Source organism: Jaculus jaculus, chromosome 2, assembly GCF_020740685.1.
Source record: "Jaculus jaculus isolate mJacJac1 chromosome 2, mJacJac1.mat.Y.cur, whole genome shotgun sequence".
In the NCBI taxonomy this organism is placed as follows: Eukaryota; Metazoa; Chordata; class Mammalia; order Rodentia; family Dipodidae; genus Jaculus; species Jaculus jaculus.
This window is the reverse complement of record NC_059103.1, coordinates 113,763,702-113,776,301: the sequence shown is the minus strand read 5'-3', so window position 1 is coordinate 113,776,301 and position 12,600 is coordinate 113,763,702. Positions and strand designations below refer to the sequence as shown.

Genomic DNA, 12,600 nt, shown 5'->3' with positions numbered 1-12,600 from the left:
CAATAGTGTTACTTGTGACTACTATAACTTTTCATCTGTATTTTAAAATGCTAACAGTGCTTTATTCGTTATGAATGCTTCAAACTCATCAAGAGAAACTCAAGAGTCCTGCCTCTTACAAGAGGCATAAACTAACAGTTTAAAAATTTCCTTATTAAAAGTATACAAGAAGATCTAAGTTGATATAAAATTACTTTCTTGAAAAATTTCTGCAGGCCTGGGGCTATAGCTCAGCAGTTAAAAGAGCTTGCTTGCAAAAGCCTAATAGCCACATAAAGCCAGAGACACAAAGTGGTGCATGCCTCTGGAGTTCATTTGCAGTGGCAAAAGGCCATGGAGGGCCCATTCTTATTCATTCTCTCTTCCTCTCTCATCCACACACTCTCTCAAACAAATAGATTGTATTTTAAAAATTGGGCTGGAGAGATTGCTTAGTGGTTAACACACTTGCTGTGAGGCCTAAGGATCCAGGTTTCATTCCCTAGAACCCATGTAAGCCAGATGCATATGATGGCCTATATGTCTGGAGTTTGTTTACAGTGGTTGGACGCCCTGCTGTGCCCATTTTTTCTTTCTCTAATAAATAAACAAAACATAAAATTAAATTCTCCAGTCAAATAACAATGACAAGCCGGGCATGGTGGCGCACACCTTTAATCCCAGCACTTGGGAGGCAGAGGTAAGAGGATCACCAAGACTTCGAGGCCACCCTGAGACTCCATAGGGAATTCCAGGTCAGCCTGGGCTAGAGTGAGACCCTACCTCGAAAAAACAAACAAACAAAACCAAAGTAACAATGAATACAGAAATTTAAAATTCTCTTTATCAAGTCCTCCCTAATTGTCATTTGGCTTTCAGTTCCCCTAGTTTTCAAATACAGTTTAAACAAGTGAATGCTGGGAAGAATTCCCAGGTTAGTTGCCCTCCAAACTGCTGCTTTCCAATGCATCACACTGTTTCATGCTGCTTATAGTATTTCATGTTTATTAATTTATTGGTGAAGGAGATTAGAGATAGAGTTCCATTCTTGTGCTAGGGTGAGGTGGCATGTGGGCTGGCATCTCCTGGTTCTCTCTGGACCTCAATCTCTTAACTGTTAACTGCCTAAAAGGAATTAGCTTTTCCTACCCTCCTTCACTCCTACCTCTGCCTCCTGAGTGCTGGCATTAAAGGCCTGTGACATCATGGCCAGCACCAGCATGACCGGCACCACGGCCTTTAACCGCTGTAAATGAACTCCATACACATGCCCCACTTTGAGCACCCGGCTTTACATGGGTACCAGGGAATCGAAGTCTGGTCGTTAGGCTTTACAGGCAAGTGCCTTAACCACTGAGCCCTCTCTCTCAAGTCTATCTACTGCCGATTTCTATCAGGAAAGAAATTTCAGCATTGCTTCAAAGGAACTGGCAATAAGTGAGTCAGCATCATGCCCAGGCCTGCATCTATCATGAAAACACTGTGGTCTGCCATGCTTAGTCCCTCCAATCTCCTGTCCGTCCCTCAAAAACCAGGCTTACACTTTTAAGCTGAGAGGTAGAGAAAGTGATGTTTTGCTGCAGAACTTTTCCTGGGTCTGGCTGCCCAAATTTAACAAAAAGAGATGATAGCAGAATAATATAAGAGTAATAATTTCAATAATGCAAAACAAGTAAGAGTCATCCCTCTGTATGGGTAATATGGTGACATAACTGAATATACTTTACACAAGTTCTCTCTTAAACTTGAAATCATCTTCTATAACTTATGATACCCAATAGTATGTAAATGCTATATAAATACTTGCTTTGTTTAGGGAACGAAGATAAGATATTGAAATTCAGTATATGTTCAGTACTGGTTTTAAAATTTTATTTATTTATTTTAAACATTTTTATTCATTTATTTGTGTGGGGGGGGTGAGGGAGAGTAGGGGAAGGGAGAAGGGGAATATGCATGCATCAGGGTCTCTTGCCATTGCAAACACTCCCAATGAATGCATCCCTTTGTGCATCTGGATTTATGTTGGTGTATGGGAAAATTGAACCTGGCCCAGCAGGCTTTGCAAGAAAGTGCCTTTAACTGTAGGCCCATACAATAGTAGCATTTTCTGAGGAATATTTTTAAAATATTTTATTCATCAATTTATTTACGAGGGGGGTGCACAGACAGAAAAAAGAGAGAGAAAGGGAACACCAGGGCCTTCAGCCACGGCAAATGAACTCGAGACACATGCAGCACTTTGTACATCTTGATTACATGGGTATTGGGAAATTGAACCTGGATCCTTATGCTTGGCAGGCAAGCACCTTAACTGCTGAGCCTCCTCTCCAGCCCATAAATATTTTTATATGGAATTGGGTTATATCCACAGATATAGGACCAAGGATCTGGAAGGGAAACTGCCTAGGATCTGGGAATGCAATTATACAGGTCAAATGAAAAGGTGTTTTCAATGCTTTCCAAACAGCATTCCTATCCAAGAATACAGAGCCAGAAACACATATGAGAACAGAGGGTAAAAGAAAAACACTGCCTGTCAGACTCAAGAACACACAACCTATGAGATCATTTTTCTATTATACACTTATAAATGAGCCTAGTAAAATGATCTTTCTCTCAGTGTTGACTTTAACACTTACCAGAAAAATGACAATGATAGTAATATGGATATACTTTTACTAAGTATTGTTTTTGAAGATATATATAAAATTTTAAAAATCAAATAATGTTAAAATTATACTAGAAGAGTGCTATTCAAACAGCATTGCTATGAATCCAAAAAATAGTAAAGATTTTACTTTTAGATTAATTTTAAAAATATTTTCCATTAATTTTTAGAGACAGAGAAAATGGATATGGGTGGGCCAAGGCCTCTTGCTGCTATAAGTAAACCCCCGATGCATGGTGCCATTTGGTGTATCTGGCTTTGCATATGTACTGGGCAAGCAGAACCAGACCAGCAGGCTTTGCAAGCAAGTTCCCTTAATCACTGAACCATCTCCCCAGCCCAAGATTTTACTTTGAAAGTAAAGTTCATACCATATTAAAACTCATAGGCAACACTATACTTCTGTGTACATATGGGTTGATATAAGGTGAATGCATCAGTGATGTAAGGAGAAAAGACACACAATTTCCCATGTGATTCATATTAAAAGTGAACAGCCATCAGCTGATCAGTGTCCTTCATAAATTCCACCATCAACTCACCAGTGTCAAGTTTCTCTTCATTATTTATTTCCATAACTACAAATTTCTCACAAACTGCAAAGGTGGGCAAAGTAGAAGAAATGAACTGGCCAAACCTTAAAACACAGAAAAAGGTTATCAATTTCATTTTTCTTATTTTTCTCCAAGCCAAAAAATACAACAAAGTGGAAAGAACAGCATTTCCTATTTAAATTTTTATGGATATTTAAGTGATTGTACTTGGTTCGCATCTTCTGGTGACACTCCCTAGGACATTAGAGACAGCAATAGTCTTACACCATAGGGAATGCTCAGGTCTTCAGAAGTGTGAGTTCCTTCCTGCACTGACCCAAGTGGTCTCAACACCTCAGTACTGTCCTGCACTGACCCAAGTGGTCTCAACACCTCAGTACCGTGACTGATCCACGCTAAATGTCTGACAGTTATCTGTGTGAATCCACAGGAACCAAGAGATTAAGAATTTGGGGTTCTAGAAATACTGATAAAGTTAAAAGTCCTGACTAGTCACTTTTTAACCACATGAGCTTAACTGAATAGCTTAACTTCTCTAGGCTCTTTCATAAAGTAGGGAAAAATTAGAAATTTTGATAAGCTTTACTAATAATTTCATCATAATCCCAGGATAAATTCTAAATAAAAAATGGAGATAATGAAAATTCTAATTATCCAAAATTCTTATATTTTAGGTTTTTTAAAAATAATTTGTTTTGTTTTTAGAAAGGTACTCCACTAGCCCAGGCTGACTTGGACCTCGCTCTGTAGCCCAGGCTGGCTTGGAACTCATAGCAATTCTCCTAATTCAGCCTACTGAGTGCTGAGATTAAAGGTGTACTTATTGCAGAGACTGCACAAGTATACTCAAAATCACATTAGTTACTTGAGCAAAATAATATTCAAATCATACCAAAAACTGAATTTGCCACAATGAAGTATCATCATTTGTTTAAATAAGAGAGATCAAACAGAAAGGTGGTGATGTGGTATTGTGTGTGTGTGTGTGTGTGTGTGTGTGTGTGTGTGTGTGTGTGTACATACATATACATCTAAACCTAAGAATTAGCAAAATTTGGGTAATGAAACCGGGGAACTGACAATTCCCATATGGAACACTTTTATGTCCAGAGCAACCAATATCACTAGAAAATTCCCATGCCCGTCCCATCAATATTTCATTCGTCCACAATGGCAAGATACTGAGGCGCAGCATGCCTGTTACACCTTCCCATTTCTTGACTGGTTCTGACATGGCAGGTGTTACCCACACACAGCACTCAGTTACCCATTCACCTGAACCGCAAGGAAGTGGCTGCATGGTAAAAAGACAGGACAGAAGCTCCACTACCTGAGCAGATCATTGCTGTTGGGGAAGCCTTGCAGCAGGAAGCTCAGCACGTTACTAATAGCAGCAATAGTGGGTTGGGATAAAGACATATCTCGGAGAGTCAGGAGCAGCTTTGGGATTAACTGGAATTCTCGCATTAATTTGGCATTCTTTGAAGCCTCACTATAGGAGAGGGAAAAAAAAAAAGATTTAGTGCCCCAAATCACTGTTTCCTCTACAACTAACTAACTGCATGGATTTTAACTGATACCTGGATTCTGTGAGCAGCTCAATAAAGTGTTCAAACAAGGAGAGATGAAGTTCATATGGAGCATGGAGCCAGACCTGTAATGCAAAAATAGTAGCATTGTATTTACAGTTAAAATCGCCCCACGGCCATAGAACATGAAATTCCTCCCAGGGGCCTGCTTCACTAACATAGCTAGCTAAACAATAGAGAGAATTCAGAACAGTCAGTCACTTTATAACCTCCCCCCCCAGAAAAACCCAGAAAATAGCAATATCATAATTTCGCAATCTATGATATATATATCCTCATGTTTTAGCATGCAACAAAAAGGTAAATATAATGAAAAGATAAATAGAAGATAAAGCCACAAGAGACTTCTACTTATGGTATTTCAATACAAAACACAATGGGGGGAATGAACAGAAAGTAGTCATTGAAGAAAAATAATCCAGTAATCAACTGAAAGTATTCCAAATGTAGAATAAAAAAAAAAAGAAAGAAAGAAAGAAAGAAAGAAATCACCATTAATAAATGACCAGCTAGTATACTAGTTACTTGAGGGACAACACCAAGGAATATGAGGAATGGGTGACTATTGTACAGAAAAGGGACAGGAGGCAGGAAAATGGTTTAGAAAATTCTAAATATGATGTGAATGACAATTTCCTTGATTAATAAGCTTTAAGTAAATCTAGAATTGTATTTCATGCAAAAATATCTTTTAAACAGGAATGAAAAGAAGACTTTTTCAGTTGGGACAATTCATCGCCAGCAGACTATACTAAAGATATGTTAAAAGAACTTATCCAGGTGCTGGAGAGATGGCTCAATGGTAAAGGTGCTTGCTTGCAAAGCCTGATGGCCTGAGTTTCATCTCCCAGTAACCATATAAAGTTAGATGCGCATAATGGCACATGCATCTGGAGTTCGTTTGCAGTGGCAAGAGGCCCCAGTGCACCCATTCTCTCTCTCTCTCTCCCTCTGTCTCCCCCAACTCTCTCCTTATAAATAAAATTTTAAAAGTTAAAAAGAACTTATCGAGGCTGGGGAGATAGTTCAATGTACAAAGTGCTCATAGTACAAGCCTGGGTAACTGAGTTTGGATCCTCAGTACCCAAGTAAACACCAGGTGTGGTGTGAAACACCTGCAATCCCAATACTGGGGAGACAGAGGCAGATGAATCCCTCAGGCTCATTGGCTAGCTCATCTTGTTCAACAGTCAGCTCTGGATTCACCAAAAGAGCCTGTCTCAATAAATAAGGTGGAGAACAATTTAGGAAGACACTTGGTTGACCTCCAGTTTACCTAGGCACACACCATACACACAGAAATTCCTCCAGGCATAAGAATATGGAAGATGGAAACTCGTATTTACAAATAGGACAGAGAATGCTCTAAATGCCATATAGATGAACAAATAAAGACTTTTAAAGGCCTGGGTAGCTGGCTCAGCAATTAAAGGTGCTGGCTTGAAAGCCTGCTGGACCGAGTTCAATTCCCCAGAATTCATGCAAAGCCAGACACAATGTGGCACAAGCATCTGTGATCTCAACCAACTCTACAGATGGCAGGTGGACTCAGGAGAATCTGGGAGTTCATAGGCCAGATAGACTGGTGCAAATGAGACAAAAACAAACAAACAAGTAAGACCCTATCTCAAAGTTGGTATAAACAAAGGACAAATACCCCACGCTTGTTCTCAGATCTACACATGTACTTGGCATCATGAACATGCTTACACACACACACAGTACACATCCATACACACAGAACACATTTTAAATAATGTCTTCTATAATTAATTGATTATTTAAAGCAAAAACAATGCAAACTATGGTGGAGATTATGAACATATAGAAAAATACACAAAAACAATGACACAGAGTAGCAAAGAAATGCAAGCATCCCACTGAGTGATATTTGCAAGGTATAATCACCTTCAAAGATAAAACAAATTCTCTTACATGTGTATTAAAAACTCTAGAATAGGGCTGCAGAGATGGCCTAGAGGTTAAGGCACTTGCCTGCAAAGCCACAGGACCCAGGCACAATTTCCCAGTACCCATGTAAGCCAGATGCACAAGGGGCACATGCATCTGGAGTTCATTTGCAGTGGCTGGAGGCCCTGGAGCACCCATTCTCTGTCTATCTCTCTTCTGTTTTTCTTTCTCTCTTTCTCTATTTGCAAATGAAACAAAATTCTTGAATAACCATATAAAAGAAAACATTTATATGTTATTATAATGATAGTATCGTATTTGTTTGAACTGGTTGTTTTTGAAATGGGAGAATTTTTATAGACTTGGGGTTTGGGTTAATGAAGGATGAGGAAATAGCACGGCAGTTAAAGGTGCTTCCTTGCAAAGCCTCCTGGCATGGGCTCAATTCGCTAGTACCCATGCACAAAGTGGAGCATGCATTTGGAGTTTGCTTGCAGCAAAGAGGCCTTGTGTGCCCATACACACTCACCTCCCTTCTTCCTTGCAAATAAATAAATAAAAATACTTTTTTATAAAGGATGTTATATAGAACCATAAAGTATACAAGACACTGAAATAAAGCCAGAGCTTGATATGCAACTAGCATTGTAATGTTTGTATATTAAATATTAACCTGCAATCTAAAACTAAAGACAATTTAACATCGGAATGTGTTAGTTACTAGAAAGAAACAAGGTGAGGCTGGATCAGAAAGGTCTTCTCCGTCCTACAACCTTTCCGCATGCTCTTGACTTCAAGCTTTCACAAGGATTTGTTTGTCTGTTTCTCTGCTTTTATCCTCCAATGAGCTAAAGGCCTTGAGGCATGGACTCTGTGCTTTATATTTGTTTTTACATCCTTAGCAACTGAAATTGTGCTTGGCTCAAAAACACTCAGCAAGTGCTCTCTGAAAGAATCTGAGGCTTGAGAATCAGAACTTTGAATCCCATGCTGAGAAATATGTACTTTGTTGTGTAGGAAAAGAAAATCTCTGCACATGTTTGAAGACATGATATAATTAAATCTTTGAAAAGGAATGGGATCATAAAGGTGTATAGCAGAGCCTGAGGAAAGACAGGAAAGAGACCATTATCACAGTATCACAGGTATCACAGGTAGGAAGAGGCTTGCATTTGGGCAAGCAGTAGAAGCAGAAAAGACAGACTCTGGAAGCACAATCTATAGCGTTCAGTGTCATAAACTCCCTAGCAGGAAGCAAGAAGGAAGCTGACTGCATAACTTGAAGCCAAGGCAATGGTGGTGTTATTAATAAATAGGGAAGTTAGACAGAAGAACTAATTCAGGGAGAGATGTTAAGTTCAGTTAAGGTATTGGTGAGGCATCAAAATGGAAATGTTGAGCAAGAGGTTAGAAATAAGTCTGGAATTTAAAATCAAGATTACAGGGCTGGAGAGATAGATGGCTTAGCGGTTAAGCACTTGCCTATGAAGCCTACGGACCCCGGTTCAAGACTCAATTCCCCAGGACCCACGTTAGCCAGATGTACAAGGGGGCGAGTTCATTTGCAGTGGCTGGAGGCCCTGGCATGCCCATTCTCTGTCTCTCTCCATCTGCCTCTTTCTCTCTCTGTCTGTCGTTCTCAAATAAATAAAAATAAGAAAAAACTAATTTAAAATCAAGGTTACAAACTGAGCTATGAAATGTGAAAGTGAATTCCATAGAGATGAGGCTGTGGCATCAGGTGAGCGTCTGGAGAAAAAAAAAAAAAAAAAAAAAGTAGAGGAGATTCCAAATCAGTGAAGATGGAAATCTTTAAGTGAAATAATGGAAACTTCATGAGCAGAAAATTATGAGTAGTGAGAAGAAGTAACAATCAGCCTGAGATGAGGGAGTTGTAGGAAGAGGAACAGCACCAAAGGCTCCAGAGAGCTGTGGTTGCTGAGAACTGAGTGCAGGCCCAGGAGTTTTACTTAGAAGGAAACTATGAATAAGCTCTGAAAATAGCTTCTGCAAAATAATTAGAGCACAGTCTGTTTGCTAGAAATTCACTAGTTGAGACTGGGCTATCAGAGGTAATCGTTAGTTGCTGGTACCATCCTGGGTGGCTGGGGAAACAAAGACAGAGACAAGACACACCTTCTGCACTCATAAAACCTAGGTATCCTGCTGTTTCCCAGGGATGCAACATCAACATCTAGTGTACAGTGACTAATGTGTCAAAATGTGGTGTGAAAAAGAGGTCAAATGGGCAAAGTACATGGTTATTTGATGTACTGGTGATAGCTGGAAATGCTATGGGTAATTAGTATGAAGAATAATCTTGTTTTGGATATGGTAGAGCATGCCTTTCATCCCACTACTTAGGAGGCAGGGGTAGGAGGACTGCCATGAGTTTGAGGCCAGCATGGGACTACAGAGTGAGTGACAGTCGGTCAGCCTGGGTTACAGAGACCTTAACTCCAAAATACCAAAAATCTTGTTATTTGGGTAAAAGTTATCTTACTACACAGCTGCTAATATCCAAAGTTACATGGCTTCATCTATTCTTTGTACAGAAGTTTCCATCAGAAGTGCTAGATTAAATAAAGCTCAGCCAGGTGTGGTGATGCATCCTTTAATGCCAGCACTCAGGAGGCAGAGGTAGGAGGATCACTGGGAATTTAAGGTCAACCTGGAGCTACAGAATGAATTCCAGGTCAGCCTGGGCTAGAGTGAGACCCTACCTTGAAGAAACAAAACAAAACAAAAACCAAAAAGACTAAAACTATAAAAATATTTTTTAAAAAGCCTGCCTCTTGTAATGTCGCTAGGGATATGTATTATCCCATTTCATTTCTGTAACATTTGCAGAGAATAGCACACATAGTTACTCTGCTTTTTATATTTTACTAAATGATACTGATATGATCACCATAAAATTGCTGGATATTTAATACATATCTCAGATGACAAAAAAATCATAATTGTACAAAGAAAGAAGTATATTCATCACCTATATCCCAGTTAGTATTTGTCTACTTACTTCAAAATCACAAAGAAGGTCCTGGAAAGCTGTTGAGTTTGGAATAATGGAGGTCTCATGGCCGCTGTCCACAGTTCCCACCAAGGAAAAGGTTAGGTGGAGGATGTGGCTGTTGAGGAGGGAGCGCTTCTTTTTAAGCAGCATTGCCAGCAACTGTAAGAAGAGAGTGTCTCTCAGTGAGGCTCAAATACCTGGCACCGTATGTGTGCGCACATCACACACACAGGGATCCTTTGCAGAAAGCAAGACTAGGGTCTGTCACTAAGTTGTCATGTACATATCACGTGCATGCGTGCATGCACACACACAAGGATACCATGCAGAGTAAAGCATGAGGCTCTTCAAGTTATTCTGAAGTACTCCTCTATAAACTCTTTTAATTCCTACACAAGTATTTAAATAGTTGGTGCTAAAGCTGATATGGAAGCATTTTAATAGAGTTATAGGATTGTTCTTGTTTCCAGATTTCTCCAGTCTTATATTTGAAACAATGCAAATTTTAAAATCACATGAGAAGCCTGATGATTTACTCTGCATGAGCAGAGGCTGGACATTACTGCTGCCCCAGCAGGTAGAGAACAGCAGCAGGAGATTGAGCCATACTCAGGCAAAGGTGAGCTGGCTGTAACACTCCTAAGCCCAGCCCCGACATCACACCTCCTCTAGCAAGGCCCTACCTCCCAAACTGCAACTGAGGTCCAAATGTAAAAAACACATGAGTTTGTGGGGGACATCTGATTCAAATCTACACCACGGCACCTTCTATCTTAAAAGAAATAGAAATAGCTTGTACAATTTGATTGATTGATTAGAGACAGAGGGGGAAAGAGAGAGAGAAGGGGAGGGAGAATGGGCATGCCAGGGCCTCTAGCCACTGCAAACGACTCCAGACGCATGGGCCACTATGTGCGTCTGGCTTATGTAGGACTTGGAGAATCAAACCTGGGTCCTTAGGCTTCACAGGTGTGCGCCTTAACCACTAAGCCATCTCTCCAGCCCAGCATATACAATTTTAATGATTGATTCATTAGTTGTTAACATACTGTTTACAGAATCAGCTTTAATAATACTGTTTTAATAAGTGTATTGTTTTGTAAAAATTTGAAAATAGTCACTGCAATATTTTTACCATGAAAAAATAGGAAGAAATTAAATATACCAGCAGCATGAGAATGACTAAATTGTCTTATAATTATCTCATATATCTTTGAGCCTCTGATAATTGCTATTACAACTAAGTGGGTCCTTGTTGGGGGAAATCATTCACAGAGAAGGGAAATCATGGAAAGGTGATTTATTCCCAGCTCCTTTCTGTTTCTGTTTCCTGGCCGCGTGAAGTAAGCAATTCTACAGCGGCACAGGCTGTTGCCACCAGATCCTCAGGTCAAAGCGGTGGAACAAACAGAACAAAGCCAAAATAAACCTTTCTTGGTTATAATTTTTTTCAGGTATGTGTCAAAGTGACAAAAAACAAAAAACCCTAACAGAGGGATTTAATCTTGCCACAGGAACTTGTTTCAAATTACTTATTTTGAGGAATTTTCTGCAAAATCTGGGATAGGACTACACGCCTGACAGCTGCAGACACCTTTAATTCCACCTGAGTTTTCAGGAATAGCAATGGTGAATTTATTCTGTAGTGCTTTCATGCTTCCTGAGTAAGTAAGAGAGGTAAAGAAAATGGGGTGGGAGGTGGGAGGGGGCAAGAAAGAAGATGGGAGAGCCTGCATAGATTAGCAACCCTGAGTCTCTCAAGCAGGAGGCAATATGATCCCCTTTCATTTAATTTCCCTTTCCACAAAGAGAAGCAATATAAAACCAAGCCAACTGAGATCTAAGAACATGTTCTGTCTCCGTGTTTATAGCTGTAGATTCAACCCAATGAAGATCAACAACACGCTGTGAAAACCATGTCCACACCATTCCCCAAGCAGCTATTCCCTAAACCATGCAGTAGACTACCTAGTGCCTCGTTATTCTTTTAGGTACTATAAGTAACCTAAACAAGGGAAGGCACATTAGGGTATGCATTGGCTATATGCAAAAAGCTATACCATTTTATATGACTTGAGCAGTCATAGATTTTCGTGTCCAAGTGGGGCCACAGAACAAATTCTCCATGGATAAAAGTCAACTGTATGCCACACAAATCAAAGTTATGTTGAAACAATGCAGTCTTAGGTCAAGGGTACTATGGTAAGACTGGATGAGAAAAGGAGATAAGACAAAATAAAATAAATAAAACTTTATTTTCTCTTATTTCACATGAGACTTTACATAAAAGCCAGTGGCTTCTAAGTTCATTTAAACATATAATTCTTCCGGAGTGAGATGGAGTGTAAGAATGAACATTAGGACACCTTGGGTGTGAAGTCAAGTACAGCTTTGTGCTTACGAACCTGGTAGCCCTTGATCCTTTCCATTTCCTTGCTGGCTAGTGGGTTACTCTTGACCACACAAACCAGGGCCTTCACTGCGGCATACAGCCCTTCCACATCGGAGGCCATGGCCACTAGGCCCAGGATGGCTGCAGCCCCACCGATGTACTGCAACGTAGTGGCAACAGGCTTAGGGACAAATGTTCTTACACCTGATTAAGAGACAGTGAAAAACAATTAAAATGAATTCCCCATGTAAACAAAAAAGAAATAAAGCATATTAAGCAGTTTGCTTATAGTTATAAAATTCATTTCAGAAAAATCTTGCCCTAACTTCAAAATTTAAAAAATATCCAGGGTAAAGTTTAAGGCAAAAAAAAAAAGTTAACACATGTGCCATGTACTCTCAGAGAAGAGTAGAGGAGAGCTGAAGTTCAGAGCACAGTTGGGATAGTACCTTAGCTGCTAAGCTATCTCTACAGTACTGTAAACTACT

General features: G+C 39.8%; 1 protein-coding gene across 6 annotated transcripts in view; it reads right to left on the bottom strand.

Moving 5' to 3' along the window:
• The window catches only part of Wdfy3 (WD repeat and FYVE domain containing 3), a 250,165-nt gene that overhangs the window by 92,123 nt on the left and 145,442 nt on the right, over positions 1 to 12,600 (bottom strand). For all 6 annotated transcript variants that reach the window (XM_004661584.2, XM_004661585.2, XM_045143336.1 and 3 more), the window contains 5 exons: positions 12,126 to 12,316; positions 9,727 to 9,879; positions 4,785 to 4,858; positions 4,535 to 4,696; positions 3,193 to 3,287 (listed from right to left, as the gene is read on the bottom strand). In XM_004661584.2, the coding sequence (XP_004661641.2) occupies positions 3,193 to 3,287; positions 4,535 to 4,696; positions 4,785 to 4,858; positions 9,727 to 9,879; positions 12,126 to 12,316 (675 nt within the window). The remainder of the gene's footprint in view (positions 1 to 3,192; positions 3,288 to 4,534; positions 4,697 to 4,784; positions 4,859 to 9,726; positions 9,880 to 12,125; positions 12,317 to 12,600) is intronic.